The sequence below is a fragment of the Cryptomeria japonica genome, chromosome 2 (assembly GCF_030272615.1).
Source record: "Cryptomeria japonica chromosome 2, Sugi_1.0, whole genome shotgun sequence".
Taxonomy (NCBI): Eukaryota; Viridiplantae; Streptophyta; class Pinopsida; order Cupressales; family Cupressaceae; genus Cryptomeria; species Cryptomeria japonica.
The window spans coordinates 106,612,111-106,633,835 of record NC_081406.1 but is presented as its reverse complement, the minus strand read 5'-3'; the positions used below and the strand labels follow the sequence as shown (position 1 = coordinate 106,633,835).

At 34.4% G+C, this 21,725-nt stretch overlaps 1 protein-coding gene across 2 annotated transcripts in view; it reads right to left on the bottom strand.

Moving 5' to 3' along the window:
• Positions 1-10,668: 10,668 nt before the first annotated feature.
• LOC131054311 (lactoylglutathione lyase) overlaps positions 10,669-21,725 on the bottom strand; it is a 28,032-nt gene continuing 16,975 nt past the window's right edge. Inside the window, exons 2-10 of one of the 2 annotated variants that reach the window (XM_057988791.2) lie at positions 19,026-19,079; positions 18,167-18,326; positions 17,924-18,048; positions 17,587-17,651; positions 17,258-17,476; positions 16,181-16,228; positions 15,937-16,044; positions 15,693-15,845; positions 10,669-10,877 (exon numbers count right to left, since the gene is read on the bottom strand). In XM_057988791.2, coding sequence (XP_057844774.1) covers positions 10,836-10,877; positions 15,693-15,845; positions 15,937-16,044; positions 16,181-16,228; positions 17,258-17,476; positions 17,587-17,651; positions 17,924-18,048; positions 18,167-18,273 — 867 coding nt within the window. In that variant the 5' untranslated portion in view covers positions 18,274-18,326; positions 19,026-19,079 and the 3' untranslated portion in view covers positions 10,669-10,835. The remainder of the gene's footprint in view (positions 10,878-15,692; positions 15,846-15,936; positions 16,045-16,180; positions 16,229-17,257; positions 17,477-17,586; positions 17,652-17,923; positions 18,049-18,166; positions 18,327-19,025; positions 19,080-21,725) is intronic. The other variant, XM_057988790.2, reaches the window with a different exon arrangement.

Here is a 21,725-nt window from a genome sequence, read left to right as displayed (position 1 = left end):
TACTACTCCATGGACATGGACACCTGATGCAAATCATGGAACTCATTGTCTCTCCTCTATCTCAAATGATTAGATAGGATTAAAGCTTGGAACCTCTCCAAAAACATATCCCAAGATACTAAAGCAATATCAAGATGAATCTTTTGCTCCTCTATGTGCCACCATGTAGATGCAAATTCTCTAAGGTGCATGATAGAAAACCTAGCCTTAGTGCTACTACCATAAGGATGTATGAAAAAACACCTATCCAAACCAATAAGCTAAGTCTTGGCCTCAAATCCAATGCCAGTTCCATCTAAATTCGATGGTCGAGACTTGAGAAGGTCCCTCATGTGTCCAACCAAAATGAAATCATCATTAATTGTTGTTTTATTACGAGGAGTTTGTGACCTCTCCCTCTCCTAATGTTGTGACTGGTGAGACTCCACTTGCTAAGGAATCTCCTGACGAGGTTCTAAACAAGCAAGAAGCTCCTGCAACACATTAACCAACTAAGGACCCTTTAGAGAATCCTATTGACTCTCACCCTGCTTCTCAATTTAGTGATCATTTTGATTATCATGTTGCAGATCCTCTTGGTGATCATGTTGCTACTCGTCCTAATAAACCTCAAGAGAATCTACTTGATGAGGTTTTAGTTGAGTGCTATGACTATTACCTCACCCTCAACCTCTACCCTGAGTAGGCATCTTTCCTAACAGCCAACAAGACACATGTATAAGGCAAGGTTCAAGAGTCTAACTAAGCAAGAGAACAAAGAGGGGTTGAACCAAGAAATATAATCAAAGGCACATGTCTACGAAGATAAAATAATGGATCCATATGATACTAGAGTACCTAGTGTATGAGCATGGGCTCTAATACCAAGTTGTAATGCTCTACCAAGGAACCCTTGAGGAATAACAACCAATAAACAAAAAATGCATAACAAATCATTTGTTTAAAGGAAGCATAATACAGCAACCATCTTTCAACTCAATACAACACTAAGTAAATTTATTGCATAGCATAGATGAATCATAACAATGTTTAACGGAAGACTTAATCACATCTCATAACAATACTCTATGGGTTCCCTAACGTCGCTACTGAGAAACACTTACTATCACATATTAAATATCACTAAGTTAATCATGTGAAGACAACATTATTCCATTACATTATTTGAAATCACATAAACATCTTTAATAGAATACATTGACTTAACTTAATCAAATAAACTCCTAATCATTAATCATTTAACTCATCATATAAAAGCCTATTCTAGGTTCATTTTAAAACACCAAATTAAAGATTCCTATGATAACCCTCATCAAGAATAATAACATACATATACTCCACATGAGTACACTCGTCCTGGTGTTTCCCCATGGGGAACACCTATTATTTTGGTGAAGAAGAAGGGTGTATCCCTTTGTTTGTGCATTGATTATCAACAATTGAATTAGATGATGGTGAAGAACCAATATCCTTTGTTGACAATAGATTATCTTTTTGATCAGGTTGAAGGAGCTAAGGTGCTTTCAAAGATTGATCTTAAGTCGGGGTATCATTAGCTTCGCATTCATGATGATGACATTCATGGAACAACTTTGTGTACTCGTTATGTACACTATGAGTTTACAATTATTAACATATAAGCATCATAAAATAGTCCAATAAAATGGATCACATGAATGTATCCCCACACACATACCAATGAAATAAACCACACATGATGAGTCAAACATAGTCTAACAAGTCAAAATATTAAGTATCTAAAGAAAAGCATGTAGGGTTACTACAACCAATCCCCCATAAGTAGGATTAGATTGGCAAAGACCAACATGATGGTGAAATCACCACAAGTAAAGACAAATATGGTAAGTTAATATTTGAATCTTCTTTTCGTGATCAAATGAGCATTGAATTGGTCCCACATTGTAAGTTGGAGTTGGATTTGTGTATGGATTTGATGTGCAAAGAGGCTGGTTCAATAATAAATGGTTGCTTGGGCAAGGCTATGAACGATAATCTTTTTGTATTTAGAAGATGATAGAACTAATCTTTGTATGGACTTCATAAGCAAGGAAGGTAATGTTAAATCAAATTTGGAAGTTATAATGATAAGTTCACTGGTTTGGACAAAGATAATATGTTTGTGGATGTTCTCATAATCAAGGATGATATGGGCTTCTCATTTGAATGTACATGTTATGCTTGATTTGGTTGAAATGAGTGTTAATGATGAAAAGGAATATAGTGTATTTTTCGACGAAGTAGTGGAAGACCTCTGCCTTTTTCATAAAAATGACTCAGATGTTGAGACTTTTGATACAAACATAGAAACAAGTCAAACCCACATTCAGACTTGCTAAAAGTTTCTTGAAGAATATCTGGATCAGATTTGTGCCAATCATGAGAGCAAGTTAGAAGTCGTGATGAATAATGATGAAAACACATACATACATAGACTAACCTCTTATTGTAACAAAGTGTTTGTGACATGATCCAGGTTGAAGGAGTGTGAGGAAATACAAAGTGTATGCAGGAGTCAAAGTTGGAAATGGAGGTGCATCAACAAGATCAGCAACATGAAATCAAGAGGTTTTCATTTGGTTTTATGCATTCTAATGAACTTTCCAAGGAAAGCTCTTATTCACTAGTTACTCATTACTTTGATAATTAAATTTCTAATGCTAGCTTATTTATCTTTGAAGATTGTGTGTAGGGAATTGATGTCATACATAATGAAGAAGAGTTTCATACTTTGCAAGGAAAAGATTGCATACAACCTACCTCGGTAGAAGAAATAGAAAAGAAAATGATTCTCATGTCAAAAATGGTCACAGAGATGAGTTGTCGAGGCTTCTCACATAACATACTAGAATTCACAACATGTGATTCATGTAGGATTCATCCTTTGGAATCATATTTTGAGGTAGGTTGTCCGGATTTTAGGATGCATGGGAGATTTCCATGGTAGGTAATGTTGAAGGTGAACATTTTGATTCTGCCGTTGAGATAAAAAATCTAAAGAATGATGAACTTGAAGTTTTTGATTTATTAGGACAAAGGTTTGAAGTAAATAGTCTATTAGAAGTTAAGCATCCCAATTTACCGTTTAGGGTTGATATTCATGATAATAACGATGTGCTAGGAATTAAAATTAGTTTTCATAAAGAGAATAGCACGTCACTGCTAAATGGTGTTTCTCTTGACATGCGTGAACCTGAGAAGGATGAAATGATGTCATCCGAACCGGGACCTCATAAGGATGGATTCACTATGCTTGAGTATGTTCCTATGACACGATCAAATCAAGTGTGTTCCTTCCTTTTCCCTCCATGTGTTAATTACTTTGTATTTGAATATGGGGTGGGGGGAATGCAAACATGTTTATGGGTAGAACACGGTCAAAATGAAAACCCACAGTTGTTGATCTTTAAAGTTTAATGCTTTCGAAATGAAATAAAATTGCTAAAACTTTACATTTCTAAGTACAAAAACAAATTTTCTATACTTAGGACTTAGCCTACTAAGTTTTTACTTCTAAACATAATGAAGAATTGATCAAGAAGTGGTAAAAAAAATTGTCCCATTTTATTATGATCAAGTCTTAAGTTGGTTTAGTGTTAGTTTAGGCTAGCTAGGTAGGAGTAGTTTAGTTTCCTTTCTATTTTTTGTTTTCCTTGTTTGTTTGGTTTTTCATGTCTTTTGGTCTTTCCATGTGTCGGTGTTGTGTCTTCTTTTGTTTCTTGTGTTGTTGTTTTTGTTTGTCTTGTTCTCTTTTCCTTTTGGTCTCTTTTCCCTTTCTCTTTCTGGTTGTCTTGTTTTGTCGTTATTGCGTCTTGGTGTTGTCCTTGTTCCATGTTTCTGCTCTTTCCCTTATTTGGGGGTCCCTTGTTCTAAGGTGAAATTTGGAGCATTTCATAAAGGGTGTAATAGAGAGTGACTTAGTTGAGAGTTTGGTGTATGTATTTTTGGACATTTGATTAGTCACTTACCTTAGAAACTTTAGTTTACTTTCATACTTTTCAATCTTTGAGGGTGCTAACATGTATTTTGTCTTCAAGCATTTTTTAGTTTCTAGGGAGTAGTTGAAAACCTAGCATGAACTAGACATCTAATAAATCCATAAGTTAGTTTATATCGAGTTTAGTAGCTCTATTCAAGGTGAAAATTTTGAAGGGTTAATGTTCCTTCACGATGTCAATTATGGTTCCCAACCCTGTTTCAAGCTTCAATGCCCAAGAATTGAGAAAAGTGAGAAAAGAATGCAATCATCAAAAATTTAAAAAAAAAGAGAGATAAAAAAGGAAAAGAAGAAAGAACTATCAAAATCTCAATTCACAAGGGACATTCAAGTACCTCCATTGGGGCTATGGACGCCCAGATGGTAGTGGAGCAATACTTGTGTGGAATCAAAGATATCTTTTTCGGGGCTATAGACACCTAACTGGTAGCAGAGCTATGCCTAGGATATCATTGCATATTGGAAACTACTCCCTTCACCTATGTAGCCTGGATAGAGTTTGCCCTACTTGGCCGTAACAAAGCTCAATGGATGGTTAATAAATCATTTGCACACACTTGAGGTTTCAGTTGTAACTTGGGTCTCTTTGGTGTGTTGAGGCTTGATTATGTTAGTCTTCTTTAAGTTGTCTTGTATGAGTGTAAATTGAAGATTCTAAGTACTTGAAGGGTTGAGTGCTTGAAACTACGTAGAACATTTTCCCAGTCGAGTCGCCATTTGCTATGCCCTACATAACACATCCCAACTTCCATATCTCAAACTAGGGGGGGCTTTTGTTTTGCCTTGGTTGTGTTTCTTTCCCTCTTTTCTTTTGTCTTCCTTTCTTTCCTACGAAGCCCAGTCTCTATAGTGTCTTATGTTTCCTACGAATCTCCATCTCCATAATGTCTTGTGTTTCCTACGGAGCCCTCCCTTCATAGTGTCCTTTGTTTCCTATAGAGCTCGATCTTCGTAGTGTCTTTTGTTTCCTATAGAGCCAACTCTCCCTAGTGTCTTGTGTTTCCTATGGAACCTGATCTTCGTAGTGTCTTGTGTTTCTTACGGAGCTCAACCTCCATAGTGTCCTTTATTTCCTACAGAGTTCGATCTTCGTAGTGTCTTGTGTTTCTTGCAGTGCCATGTCTTTATAGTGTCTTGTGTTTACTATGGAGCCTAGGTTTCCTAGTGTTTTTTGTCTCGTCTTGTTGGTCTTTGTTGTGTTGTTTGTTTTCCCTTCTTGTTTGTTTGGTAGTTGTAGGTTTTTAAAGTCTTAAAAATAAAAAATAAAAGTGTAAAAAGCTAAAATCAAAATCAAAAAAAAAATGTGGAAAAAGCTTTAAAAAGAAAAAAAAAATGGGAAAAGCTAAAAATTCCAAAAAAAGTGGGAAAAGCTAAAAAAAATCTAAACACGAAAGTGGATAAAGCAATAATCCTAAAAAAAGGGAAAGTTTGACCCAAAATCCTAATGCTTGAAATCTTTAATATCGTGAAGCCTCATGAGGAAGAAAGGATTAATCCCTAGCAGAAAAGGATGATTTCATGGGAGTGCAAAAGAAACATTTAATACGTGCAAAGATTTATTACTGGAATGTTTGTCTTTTTTGGTTTATAAATGAATATTATTATAATTTGATTTTTATTTAAGTTATAATAATTATTTCATTTTATTGAAAGCATTTAAATTGTTTCATGTAAATCAATCAATTAATTTATGAAATTATCAATTGTGTTATTTTCATTTTTGCAAATGAAATGGGATTCATGAGACAAGCGATAAAATTAAAGGGGTTATTCATTTATTAGATTTTAATTTATTTAAAATTTAATAAAGTTCTGATTATAATTTGTCTTTATATAATATTGTTCAACTTAAAAGATTTAAATTGTTTTATTTTTAAATTCACAATAAAATAAGCTTTTTTATCTTAAAATTGTGAATTTTTAAAAATTGAATTGGCATATCAAATATAAATGAAGATGGAATCAAAATGTTGCCAAAAGTGGGGGCCAAGCAAAGAGTTGAACTCAATGACAAATAGAAAGTTTTCGTTCAAGAGTCAAGACAATTGAAGCTAATTTGGAGTTGCAAAGGGAATATTCCTATTCTAGAAGTGTTTGTATGCCCTGAAGATGGAAAAACCTATGAAGTTTCTAAAATGGGTTTTTTATTCTTGAAAAATCATAAAATGGGGCCAAATCCTCATTGTGAAGGGTTAAATATTTCGAATAGGAAGATAGACCTTTCTTAGTTAGAATATTAGAGTTTAGAAATTAGATATGAAAACTTGCAGAGGATGGTTCCAAGCCATATTTCTTTCGTTTTCAATGCATTTCATTGTTAAGGTAGCTAGAAACAATCTGATACAAGCAAAAATTAGGCATTTAGTGTGACAAATTTGTTCAATAATTGTTCTCATTTGAAGGCGAACATATGAATTTCAATATGATTTCTTGTTTATTTCAGTTGTTTTCCATCGTATGGTGTAATGTTTAGTGTTCATTTTGTCCGATTTAACTTCCTAAATCTAGATAGAATCGTGTTTACATCATTTCAATCTGTGCATTTTAATGGTGGATTTTTTTATGTCAAATAGGGTTTAATAATTTCTACCTTTGAGTTTAGCTTTGTTAATGTGTTTAATTGATAGTTTACATGTTGATGTATGAATATTCTAAATTCCTCTAGGTTTAGTTGATATCATTGGATTCAATGAATGCTAAATTTTCATCATCTCCTTACATTCCCTTTATCTCTTCCGCTTTCTTTCTTGTTAGTGTATTTTTAGTTTAAGTTATCGACTTGTGCAGATAAATAAAAAAGATTTGAATCAACAAGCCCCTTAATAGGTACAACTATGTCAACCATCGAGCTACCCAACGTCATTCTGACCTGACTATAAAGACTTGTCTTATCAATCTTTCAACATTAATTACTTTTTAGGAGAGGTGGTATGTGCATTCATGTTCTACTTACATGTTGGTGAGTGTGTCAAAACACCAATCAACAGGAAAATGTAGCTACAATTTGGAGTCAAAAATTTTAGACACGGAGGGTGGCTTACTCCTAGCAGTGTCCAAACTAAGAAAAAGGGGCAAAAATGTTTTAAGAGGTTTTGTAGGTCTATCTCCCAGAAATCTAGCCAAAAAGTGTCATAAGCAATCAGGGGGCATCCTATTCAAGGTGCTTTCACTTGTTTGAAAATTAGGATCATTGGTCATTGTTTTCTCTACACATCATAGCACTCTCTATCATCGGATCTAAACTTGCACACGTGAAAATGAGGGAAAAGTGTTGTGTTGTATACAGTCCTACCTAAGTCAAACCCTATGTTTGTCTTCCACCTCCATAGCAATTATGATTGATGAAAAAGAGAGCTTATCGTTAGTATGAAAGAGGCTAAACAATAATGGAAATGTTGAATTGAAATGATTATACATTCAGAAAAGGAAATGGTGGTGATGCAATGCTCTTTATAAAATTCCTTCAAGAGTTGATGCCATAACATCATAATAAAACATACAATCAACATGAAATCTCACTTGAATGTAGGTTATTGTAGCTTGCTACTCGCTACTCAATATGTTGAATACTCAGATCTATAATACTTTCTTGATCATAATTGTAAACTCATAAAAATCCTCTAGGCCTTATGAAAAATAAAATATTGCCCTATATAGGGTTCATAAGGTATTTTTGAATGTAGACCTTGAAAACCAATGGTCAAATGAAAAGATCAAGATTGTGTCACAACTGACAAAGGCAAACACTCGTACACATTTGAATTTTGGTCCCTTTTAGAGAGACTAAGGCATTGGGTGCCCTAGTCCACTAAAAAATGAACTGACAAAAGGTGTGGTTGATATTGGGATCTTGAACACAAAACCTAGTCTCAAAATTAGCATATGATGACAATTGAGTTTTAACAATTAATTATAGAGGAGGATAGGGCCCAAATAGGCTTAAAATGATTTAGGAGAAAGCACACTAAAATAAATGTCCAAATATAATGTAAAAAATTAAAGGGATACAATTTACTACACTACAATTAGAACATTTTATTGTATCAAGCACTATTACAAAATCATTTGTTATATTGCCAAGTACTATTGTTCAATTGGTTGGTTGTCCCTAAGAAAACATGGTGGTGAGTCCCAAACCATTGGTTCATATGTGATTTATACCAATGATGTTCTCATTGACTATGATCATTAAGTGGCAAGGTCATGTGCTCTATCTTTATGTGTGGGCATGAAGTCACTAGAATTATGGGCTATGAGATCTTATTCTAATTTAGATGATTGAAGATCCCTCACACATTTTGACTAGTGAATTATTGTTACGATATAATGGGATTTTGTATGTCATTCATGAAAGGTCCTCACATCTTCCATAAACTCACTTTTTTGAATGTCTAAGATCTACTACTTTTATCTTTGAGAAACCTTGAATGCCAAATTCACTAGAAGCTTAGACTTATCAAAGATTATTTTTGTCAATAGATTGTACCTCCCTATTGTAAATAAATTAATAGGAGATAATTGTTTCCAAAAGATTGGGTCTATTTTTTTGGTGGCATTGATGGGTTTTCACAAAATGTTAATGGTAAACACATTTAGCATCATACAATGTCTAATAAGTAAAAATTGAGCCAACACTCTAATGTTCTAGTTAAATAAAATTGAATTTGTTTTTACTTGAGAGAATAGCATACAATGGAAAAAATAGGGATTGCAATAAAATCAAGAGACTTGTCAACTTGTGAAAGGTGGAGATGACTCCAACATTTTATGAGAAAAAGGGTAAAATGTGTGCTTGTTGAAAACAACCCACTACTCCTATACACATTTTATTTAACAAATAAATTATGGGTGATCCCACGATAATGAGTTACACATTTTGACCAACTTGACATTGAGATCGATAGTTTGCACTAACACTTACAATAGCTACACCATTAAGAATTTGAATATGAAGCAAACCACTTATTTGTGAAAATTTTAGATACTACATATATATTTTTAAAAAAGAAATAGAAATAAATTATGCATATTCATACATATATTTTAAGTACTTAATTTTTACAATAATAACATTTTTTAGAAATGACATTTATGTTGTCATGCATGACATTTTTTAGAAATGACATTTATGTTGTCATGCATAACATTTTTTATAAAAAGATTACAACTCTAATTTTTTAAATATAATTTGTCACACCAATATCTAGTATATAGATTTTTTTCATAATTTTTTGTTGCATATATTTATTTTATTTTATTTTTTAATTTAAAGTAACTGTAATTTGGTACAGTTGCTCTAGTTTTATTTTAATATTACAACTATATATAAAAGGAAATCAGAGGGGCAATATGTTTTCGTAAGGCATCCTCGTATCCTTGTGTGCCCTGCACCTACCCATGCAAGTAAAATCTTAATAATAACATAATTAGAGTACATGTGAACTCAGTATTCAAAAGCTTAAACTACTACTGCAAAACCACAACACTAGTGTTTCATTGCTTTTATAGTCCCTCCTACATTACGAGGAATTTCAACATCGAATTAAGTTTTCAAACTGTAGCATACTGTCAATGCAATCATCTTTGTACCTACAAGCTTGCTAAAACCATCGACCATACATACAGACAAGATCCTCTTATTCGAGTGGAACTCACAACAATCTATGACTCCCGTGTTATTTTCAATCTCTCCACCATAATTTCCATTTGGTATTTAGTTACCATATGCCATGTTCAATTTCTCCACCACAATTTGCATTTGATATTTAGGTAAACCTTGCAAGGCTAACGCATATTTGTGGCTCGTTTTTATAACGATTTGAAGACGAGCTTCATTCTTGTAATAGAGCCTGGTATTACTTTGATTTCCTCACTATAGATTTCATAAACATCTTTGTTGAAGTCGAGCTTTATTGGCTTTAGCTTATTTGATCCATATTTCAATTCAATTAATGAAATTGTTTATTGCAAAAGCTAGATTATTGAGTCCGTTACTTGGTTTCATAAACATCTTTGTTAAAGTCAAGTTCTGTTGGCTTTAGATTCCCCACTATTTGATTCATATTTCAATTCATTTAATAAAATGGTTTGTTACTCCAGAATTCTGAAGCCCACGTCTTATTTCAAATGAATTCTTACAATTTGCCACGTCGCTTAATAAAAATTCACGATACATATGTCAAGTTTGTACATAGGATGTATATTCCACACGGGAAAACAGAAACCAACAGAAATTATCAATCTTGATTCGTCAGTGGATTCTTTCTTTTTATTAATATGTTAATTTCATCCATCGTTTCGACTTAGCAATTGCTGAACTAGCTTTAATTGGAAAACAGAGATTCCTATCGTTTGATTCATTTTCTTCTATAGTTTATATGTTTTTGTCAATTGTGAATTCTTTAAAGCTTTTTAACTAAATAGGCTCGATCATTTTCTCACAGTTTTTAAGTGAAATTCAACAGTAATACCAATCACTGCATTATCTTTGGAAGGAATGTTAGACAGTTAATCCATTTAAACTAGTTGTACAAGTCCCACGGTTATGCACTGTTGTTTAATTGGTGAAATATTCAAGCATACTATTAATCCAAAATAAGCAAGAGCTTGAGGAAATGAAAGCGCGATTCTACGAAATACAAGTCGTGCACACATTATGTTTAAATATCAAACTTCACCATACCATATAATTAAGTACATGCAATAAACAGAGCATAACAGTCACATCGTTTGTTTTCTAGTTCAATATGCATAATCTCTATATATTTAATATATATATTTAATCAAGAAGCATATCGCAGCGCTTGACCCTCCAGCCATCCTACTGGAGCTCTTTCAAGAAGTCGGCATTGTCAACAAACACCTACAAAAACAAAACATAACTTGCGTTGAATTCAAATGATAGATGATCCAAAATATTGATTTCTACTGAAACAGTATATTCTATTTGTATGCAAATATTAAAAAGATTAATGCCCTGCTTTGCAATGAATAATAAAGATTAATGCCCTGCTTTCCTTTGGAAGTAGCCAAATTGGTGAACCACGTGGAGGATTAAGGACAGGGCAGACGATAGCCGTGCCCAAGACAGAGAAGAAGCCCGTTGAAAAAAAGGCTGCGGAGGAGAGGAAAACAGTGGGAGAAAAGGCTCCCACAGCCGTGGCAAAGAAGCCTAAAGAGAAGGCCCCCGCCAAGGCTGATAAAAAGATTGCCAAGGCTCCTGGGGATAAGAAGAGAAAGAACAACGAGGAAAGCTACAAGATCTACATATTCAAAGTGCTAAAGCAGGTCCACCCTGAGATTGGCATCTCCAGCAAGGCCATCTACCCCTCCGCCAGAAACTTAATTGATGGAGCAGACCATCAGTCAGGTATGCATCATCAGCTTTATCCTTTGCTCGGGATTGATGTAATGGTGCTAATGGAGCAGACCATCAGTCAGGTATGCATCATCAGCTTTATCCTTTGCTCGGGATTGATGTAATGGTGCTACTACTGAGAGGGAGTAGTCAGCTTTGAGATTCATGTCCATCATGAACTCTTTCATGAGTGACTTTTTTCAAGAAATTTGGTTGGAGAGTCATTAAAGCTGACAAAATACACCGAGGGATACACTCTCTGTAATGTCCCTTATTAGGATTTGGCCTACTTTAACCATAATTAATCTATTTCAAATACTCAGGACTTAAACTAGTTTGATTAAGAGTCAAGTCTAACTTTACATGAAACAAATCTGTGATATTCTATCTTTCTTTAGTCTACCGAGTACTTGCTAATTTACCATACTAGATAATTAGTCTTATTCTGATTCATTTATAAATCATTTACATATTAATTAATTGCTAGTTATATGAATTATTATTTATTACAGTAAAACAGTTTCTAAAAAATATTATATTAATTATAATTATTATATTAATATCTATCTATTATTATATCAATATCCATATTTATAACCCTTATATTATTCCTTATTCTCATTTGAATATACTAAATGAATTCAATAATGTTACCACTAATTTAGGTATTTACTAATTACCAATTCTATAAACTATTAATACTCCCCCAGCTTGAAAATATTAGTTATTAATATATTAAGGCTGGGTCCCATGGAGTGGAGCTTCCTTAAAAATAGAGCTGGGGCAGCTGAGAATTTTTAGGAAAAATTTAAACATGGCAGTCTCATGAGTTTTGTTATGCAACCAGCTTAAAAATTTGAACTACTAAATTTAAGGAAGTTTGAGCACAAAAAAAGGTAAAATTAATTAAATAAATATCATTTTCCCTATTCATTTGATTTTGGTGGGAAATGGAATGTGCAGACTATTGACAAGTGGCAAACAAAGTTCCTAAGCTGGTAGGGCAATTTCTAGCCCCACCCTTTTTTTGTCTGCTTCCTAAAAAATAGGAGCTTCCTTTTTTCGGGGAAAGTTTCCAATTAATCCCGTAGAGGAAAAAAAATTTGCACATGAGACCATTTCTTCCTTAAAACTAGATCCCAAGTCCCTCCCATGGGAACCCAGCCTAAGTGGTTGGTAAAGGCAGACAGATCTGACACATATTAGATCTGGTCTGCCACTGTTATAAAATTATGTATTATTATAATACATATTGCAGTTTATGTTAGTATTTAAATTCTCCATAAAACACAATCGGGTCTCATTTTTTGAGCACTGATATTGAACACATTCTCATTTTTTGAGCACTCATATTGAACACATTCTCATGCATACCACCCAGAACAAGGATGTTTATTGCCTGTCAGTGATTATGGATCTGACGATCATAATAATCTCCTCTCCCCTTTTCAATGCCTTTGTTTGACCTCTTATATCCTTTACAAAGGCTGTCCTTTTGGATGTGCCTCTTCATATTATAAGCAAATCGGTTATGTGCATAAATAATAATGGTTAAGCATAATCGCATCCTTTCATTAGTTTAAGGGTTATTGATTTGTCTACTGCCTTAATGGTTAAGTTCGATACTTATTTTTAATCCTTCCAAATCGCATATCACCATATGCTTGGTTGAAGATTGCTATTCAAAACTGCACCTTTCATGATCGTGTGTATATTCTTATTGCTTATACCTTAATGGCCGTCATATGTAAGCTTCGCTCAACACAAATGTACTGAGTAACGGCTGATTAGTTTTTTGTCAGTTTCTTCCGTATACGATCTTTGCTTGATTGATATTCTTCATAGACTGTGTGATAGATCTTAATTGCTGATGAATATATTATTATCGAACACAAATAAATTTTTGTTACAATCATTAACAATCGGTCTCTTAACAACTTGTCTTCTCCCCCCTTCACAATTAATAATCTCTATCCTAACAGCTTAATCAATATCCGTTATCATCGTTCCTATGTGGTAACAAATAATGGCATCTCATACCTTTCCAGCAAGGATTATGGCTTGGTCAACTCTTAATACTCTGATGTCATATGTCAGTTATGTGATACTATACGAACAATTAACCAATATTCATCAGACTTCATGTTATTACTGATGAAGTATACAAGGGAATTTGTAATATTAATAAGAATAAATATGTAATATTAACAAGAATATTAATAATTAATAAGCAATGATATTAATAATTGTAAGTAATATTTAGATAATGGTAAATTGTGGACAATTCTTTAATAGGATTGCGGAAATAATAATAATCTTTTAATAATAAGAATATACGGAAAAGATTAAAATAATAATGAGCACAATATAAGGGTCATTATACTTAGTTAAATCCTATTTCAAAATGGGTACATTACACTCTCTTTGAGGGAGGTGCAGACGGCCGTGAGATTGGCCCTTCCCGGAGACTAGGGGAGCACGCAGTACTGGAAGGCACAAATGCTGCCACGAAATTTGCCTCTGATTGATTTTATGCTTCCCTTGATGGTGTTATTACAGTATCTATCAGCATCACCTCTCTATAAAAGATCTGTTCTTTGCCTCGGTGCTTGCCTGAGTTGGTTTTTTTGCTGCCTAATCTGTAAGTAGATCTTTTGATCACTCTGTTGGGTTCTCATTCCTAGGGTATGTATTTCTACGGCTCGGAAAATGATTTGCATTGTTATAGATTGGGTCTGCAATTAAGGGCAAATCAGCGATAAATTTAGGATTCAGAGGGTTTTTGTAGTATGTTCGAATTGAAATGCAGGCAATGCATACATGTCTTCTCTAAGGATGCTATAAACTGTTTCTGTGATTTTGGCCCATACTCTGGTTTCCGACTCCTTTTTGAAGAAAAACCAGACAAACGAGGATAAATTAGAGAAGGAAACAGAAGGCCCTGATGAGGATCGAACCCTGAACGCCTTGTCTTCAGAAAGGACGAGGCTGCTTCTCTTTCAGGCTGGTTACTCTGTATTCCTCTTTTCTTTTTTCCTTGCTTTCCACAGCGGCAGTTGTGTACACAGTGGCCTATATTTATGCAGGGAAACAGACTACCTATTCAAAAGTGATGAGTATGGTTCTGAAGGTCTGGAAGCAGCTGATAATAACCTTTCTCTGGTATTTCCTAATCATGGTGGTCTACAATATGGTGCTTTTTCTGATTCTGATTGTTTCTTATTTTAATGATGGGCACGGACAGTGAGGTGGTTTTCGGGACTCTTGTTTTTCTGGTCATAGTTATCATGGCGGTTCATGTTTATTTAGTGCTTTGTGACATCTGGGTATCGTCCATGAGCCTAATTACTCGTTGTAGATTGGCAAGTCAGATCTGGTGTTTGATTCTTCAAGTCTACAAATTATCCGTTCCTTTGACATAAGAGGATGGATAATTAGGGTGTCTCCGCTGGACTTGTAGCACACTTATCATGATACCATGACTAGCCCAGTATCAAGCTTCATCAGGAGTTGTTTTTTGGGTAGTGAGAGTTCTGTTGTCATGAGATGGTTATCTTCATGTGATTGGAGATATTGATTCTTGTTTACAAGATGTTTGTTATTGCATCGTGCTGGACTCTTGACTCTAGATTAGAGTGTTAACATGATACAGGTTCTCTTGACAGGTTATGCTCTTTGGAGCATGTGGTCTTCCTCTACAGAGATGTTAGATCATGTTGTCATGTTGTGTTCCCAGGTTATGCAGACATGCAGTGGGAGTTTTGACATTGATCTTGTTGATGCTCTTGTTATTAAGTACATTGGTCATTTAATTGGAGAGCTTCATGATGGTGCAGTGTCTTTTCTTGAAGCTTAGCATGGATTGATCATGGAGGTGCTCATGAATACTAAGAGACTTGGGTGAGGCTGGAGTTCTCTTGGTATTAGAACACATTTGTTGAGATGGTTCCTCTTTGGAGATCAGCTCTGAAGCATATGGTGTATTACGAGTGTTGTTTTGGTTCATCATCTATGTGTCAAACCTGCATATTTGTGACAATTATTTTGCAACTGGAACAAAGCATAAAACTGGTTGAAAGCAACTACAACAATCTGGTATTTTTATCAGCAGTTCATTAACCTTGAATTTGGAGTGTGAATATAAAGATTGAAATGGTGTAAGGGATATTTCACCACATTATATCCTTTGCCTATGTATGCAATCAATAGTGGCATATGCCTTTCATTCTTAATGAATCAGTTTGCTCAGTTTCATTAGATAACTTCTGTAAAATCAAGGACTATAGCGACAAGCAACAATAGATAATAGAGACAACTCACCACTTTCCAACCATCAGGATCAAGGAAAGAAGTAATTTTAGTACTAAGCCCCGGTATTGGTCCTGGTTCCCGAGTTATTTTCCCACCAAGTTCCTGTATAACTATACGAATAGCCTCCGCACTCTTGTATACATCATCTGTGCCCAGTGCAATCTACAAGCACAGATTCCAAGTTTTAATTATCAAAAAACAAGGGAAGTCTCCAAAAACCATGACTAGTGTTATTTATATAATATATGCTTACTTGTGCATATGCATTGCCTTTGGTGTACTCAGTAACACCATAATTATATGTTAGCTCCAATACAGTTGTCTCTTCCTCTTTCGCATATCCCATCATTGCTAATGTATACTGCAAGGCATTAAAATCCATTAAGGCCATTTACTCCCCCAAAAAAAGGAAAATCCAACATGTTTATTAATTGGTAACAAGGCCACTTTATTATATTCAAAGAGAATAAGACCATGCACAGAAAACACCTAGTTACCTTGTAGTCCGGGTTATCCTTTTTCTTCAAGAGTTTCATTCCACAAGCCTAAATGGAGAACACAGCGAACAATCAGTATTTCTGAAAATCAGTTGTATAAATTAAAATAAGAATTTAATATATTGACTGCTCATCAACTCTAAAAATAACTTTTGTGCAGTAAATTGAAACAATAATTGATAGGTGAAGTTAATTTAAGCCAGCAAATAATCAATTATTTAACGGTATGAACCACCTCTTCCAAGTATTCACTTGGATCTAATAACAAGGATCTAATAACAAATATACAGAGTATATGAATCTGCAAACTATTTAGTCTATTTTTAGTATTCTCCCTAAAATTATCCTATCAAGGAAGAATCGTGTAATCATATACAAAATCAAAATGTCATTAATCAAAGATACAGTTAAACCGACTAACAGAAATAATTTATATTTTTAACTTTTTGTTTATTTTTTCTGAGACAAAAATCCGGTCTCTCCAGAGAATATGGAATGTGGCAAACAGGCTTGCTTTCCTGAACAAAATTGATAATTATTTTTAAAAAAAGCAACAACACGTGTTCTTAAAGAAGAGCTTGAGAGTGAATAAATTGACAAGTAATACCACACCACAACAATATTATCTTGTAGAGTGGGATATGTCCAAAAGTTTGTACACTCCGTTGCTCTACTTGAAAGGAGCACAAAAGCATTATGCTTGGGTTGTAATAAATTATAAAAAGCATCAAAACTTCCAACCTTTCCCATCATAACCACAGCAATAGAATATGTTAATTCAGAGAATTTCACAAAGACATCTTATCCACAAGTGGCATGGTGTTCTGATGGGGTTCTGTTTAATCTTCAATATGGTTCCTCATCAATCAAACATACAAATCACCCAATGCAGGAGATTCCACAAACTTCACAGAAAAGTTATATTCAGTAGGGTGGTACAGTAAAGGCATTAGACATTCATCTGCAATCCAATGACAAACAATCCCATCTTCCGTAATACACTAGTTTCTCTCCAGATTCTTTCTTAATATACCTGGTATTGTCAATGTGTTGCCTCAGTAAGGAACATTTTCTTACTTTTTCGTAAAACGCAATGGATCGATCAAGATCTCCAACACGAAGCATGACTTGACACAGTGGCTCTGGAGTGGGTCCCCTTTGAATAAGCTCAAATATATAACCATCTGGATCCTGCACAAATGCTATCACTGTTGTACTTGTACCCCCTTTTACAGGGCCTGGTTCTCTTGTGACTTTTCCTCCCTTTGCTCGGATATCCTCAACCAGCTTGTATACCTAGAGCACAATGAAACCTTAGGCATGCCTCATTGATGCCACAAAATAGATTGACAAACGAAGAGAAAAACATTGTTCAATAAATCTATATGTTGTAAAATGATACCTACATCTTCAGTTGCAATTGCAAAGTGTCCAAACCCGGTGCCAATGTCATACTTGTCAACTCCATAATCTGCCAGGATAGGAAAACCCTGTGATGAGTGGAAATTATAGCAGAACCTTCCTAGAGGATAAACCAATTAATAAAAACTAGATTCTACTGCAATACAAATGTATAACAGAACCTTAAGCATATAAAAAATAATGAAAAATGGGGCTTTAAGCTTTGATTTTGAGAGCATGTATAACCAAAAGAAAAACACATAGGATATTGTAAAACCAACTAAAGAAATTTATGCCTTAAAACTACATAATTGAGTAGTTCCTGCCAGAAATGGTCCTTACTGTAAGTCAGTTCCACGACAAAATGAGACTCCTCAGGTCCAAATCCAAGAAAAGCATTTGAATACTTTTCTTCTGGAATGTCTCTTTGTCTCAGTAATTTCATCCCAAAGCACTCAGTGTAGAATCTGAATCCAATTCCAAAAGCTTATCAACATTAGATAGTTTGCCAAATTAAAATATACTTTATTAAATGGCATCATTGCATATAACAATAGATCAGATAATTCATGAAGTCTTGTATACTTGATGGTTCTCTCCAGGTTTCCAACTCGATAAACAGCATGGAGAAAGCGGTGCTTATCATTTTGCACCCATTCCAATACATTCTGAGAGGACTCTTCCGAAGCCATCCTTCAAAGTGAAGGTACTTGGAATATTAAAATTTCTGAGAATGAGAATTTACCTGCAGTATTGGGCATAAAAGCAATATTATACTTTATTTTCATTCAACCACTATGAAAATGTCATTCCCAGCACACCACTGGGGTATACAAAGAAACATCTTTGCAAGTAATAAAAACCTATATATGTATCGTTGTTATTGTAATTTATAGACAAAAGTGCACACTTCAATTGTTAAGATTTCTCTTAATCATAAAAATTTCCAGAGATCTGTCAGGTTATGTTTTGCCTTCAAATATTTGATCAAAAATTGATGAGCTAATTAAACTAGCCTTAGTGTGAGAAATCATTGCAATAATCAAGCTAAGTACACATGCCAACACAAAATTTTGTTAATGACATCATGTAATTTTCTTGAAATTTGAAAAACATTTCAGTTAATTTCATTCCCTTGTTTCTCAAATGTCTTAATCGCTGTTTCCTAATATTATGAGCTATTCAGCAGGTAAATCCATTGAGATATCCAACACAGACAAATAGGAATCCTTTAAAGAGGCTGATGCCCCTTCAATTAACAGAGACAGAATTATTACTACCTTCCAGAAATAAGAGAAGTTAATTTACTTAAAATCGTACACCTTGTGTCAAGACATGTATGATTTTAGTGTAATATTCCTAGCAAGAGGTATCTTGTGTGCATTTTCATGTCATTTAAAAGTAATTACATACATCAATACATTGAAAATGAAGTGTACCATACATTATATGCTATATGGTATGTCGCACAGAAAAGAGTAAGCTCCCAACCCTAAAGCTACAGCACAAAGTCAACAGACTTACAGTTATGTGGAGATTTACTCAATAAATGACTGGGACAAAAAGAAAACCACTGTTCATAACACCTCGCTCTTCCATAATACTGCCTCACTAAACAGAGCACATTGAGCACTGATAGATAATTCATAAAGACAGATGAGATCTCCTCTTTGTTTTCTAAAGATTCCAAATCTCTTAAAAAGGTTTCAAAAATCACCCGTGCAGCAAAAATACAGATTTTTTAGGTTTGATCTATAACTTCAAGCTTATCTTAAATTTTAGAATTAGATTCATGCAGTGATATAAAAGATACTTTCTAGCCTTGCATATGAATGATGTGGATCAACATTATGGATATGAAGTCATTACCAGAAATATTCAATAGATTGAATTAAATTTTCTTCAACATAATCACAAACAATCAAAGGACTGCTTCACATTACATGTTCGAAGAAGAAGCAGCATGAACACTCATGTCATGCTAAAAAAGCAGGAAAATCACTCAACCTGTTTAAGAAAGTACCCAGGATTATATTTCATGAAAGAAATCAATACATGCTAGAAGAAGCGGCATGGACACTCATGCGATGCTAAAAGTGCAGGAAAATCACTCAACCTGTTTGAGAAAGTACCCAGGATTATATTTCATGAAAGAAATCAATATAAACACAAACCAAATCTTTTAAATTTTAATTTATAAGACTAGAAAATAGGATTAACGATATTACATTAGGTAGCCCCTCTCATGAAATGTCTCCTCACACTCATTTCCTCTTTCCCTAATGCTTTCTCCACACCTTTCTTGTTAGGAAGGGAGCTCTTATTTAGAAACTGAAATAATCTTATTGTCCATATTACATCACCTTGGATACTGATTTGCCAAATTACATTGTTAACTCTTATCGGTTGGCTTGAACAACAGCTTACTTTTTCTGATTTCTTAATTATTTACTATAAGAAAGCAATCTAGCCATCTGACTCCCTGAGTAAGCTTAAGTTATACGATGGATGCATGATCACACCAACACCTCTATTAAGGGCAACTTAGCAAGTCTTTACAAACAGGAGGCTAAAAGCACTTAAATGGATCCTAGCAACTAGGCCAAATGAGATGCCTATGAACAGTAAACTCAATAGAGAAGCAAGGACTTAGATAACCACACCCCTCCCCCGAAATAATTTCCTTCAAAAAAACATTGCTCAAAATTGAACAAATCATGTGTTCAGCAAAGATGCCAGAAACAAGCGCATCTTTGCTCCTCTAGAAATTTGTAAAGATCAATCAATGCATCAAATAGCCATAAATTAATGAAGATGAACAAGTATTGGATGTTGAAAGAGGTCCAATTGTAGTGAACAATGTTTCTTCCCTTAGGAAGACATAGTTTAAACCAAAGAAGCATTAATCGTTTGGGGAATTAATCGCCAAAACAAAAGTATAAGATTTTTTGAAAAAATCGGGAATTAATCGGGAAAAAATCAGCAAAAACTGTTGATTATAATTAGGGAATGGCAGATTCCAATTGCCTTGGGCAACATTGGAATCCGCCCAAGGGGGCCAGCCCCTTTCTCCAACGTGTAGGGCTGGGCCCTATACCTCACTCCACACTACATAATGAAACCCCACGCCTTATAAAAGGTAGCATGCTAAACATAATAGGACCAACCCTATCTAATGCATTTCAGTTAAAGGAAAAACAATAAATTAAAGGTCAAGCCGACATAAATGGATTTGAGTATCAGCCGACATATATGGATATTGCATCATATAAATAAAGATAACTTTCACCTCAGTAATACACATTCAATACATTGTTATGTCAAATATCTACATCTGCCTAATGCGAACTTGAAGGAGTAATATCACAGCGAATCATATCCAATATCACAACGAATTCCATCTGCTATACCAGCGAACTACATCTGTCATTAAAGGTGCGAAATTCATCCATGAGGAGAGTGAACTGAGGACTAAGGTTGCAGTCCAAAGTGCAGACTTCATACCTAGGGTTTGGACCTGATTTCTGTTGGAAGTGATAAAGGGGGCGGACTTGACAATGCAGTCTTGTGGAGGATATTATTTGCCCTAAGTGGAATCACCTTCAAGTACTTAAGATAAGTGTTGTAATCTTCATATGAACATGATCCATAATCAGATCTGAGGATCTTTCCTAGCTAGGTTTTTCCTCCTTGGAGGTTTTCCCAGGGTAACCGTGTCTTGTTCTTATTTTGTTCATTTCTATGCAATGCCTAAACCTAGAAAACTCTAAATCTTGCATCTAATCAATTTAGTTAGAAACTAAAATCTGTTTTTTGAGTTTATATTAATCTGAAAGTGCTAAAATTTAACATGGTATTAGAGCCAAGTTGTACCAACCGTAATCAGATCTAGCATACTGTAGCCTAGATCTTGCACTTTCTTGCTGTCATAAAATTGATGACAGGGTCCAAGATCGAGGAGAGATTGAAAAGGTTTGTGATCAAAGGTTTAGCATGGTCAAATCTTGGTCCTGTATGCTTCAAGATCTAACTCTTCAACGTTCAACATTATTCAAGCCAAGTATTTTTGAGTCATTGCATTCTTGATTGCAAGATATATTATACTCAGCTTATCCAAGAGATTGAAGTATTATCGTTTGGCTGA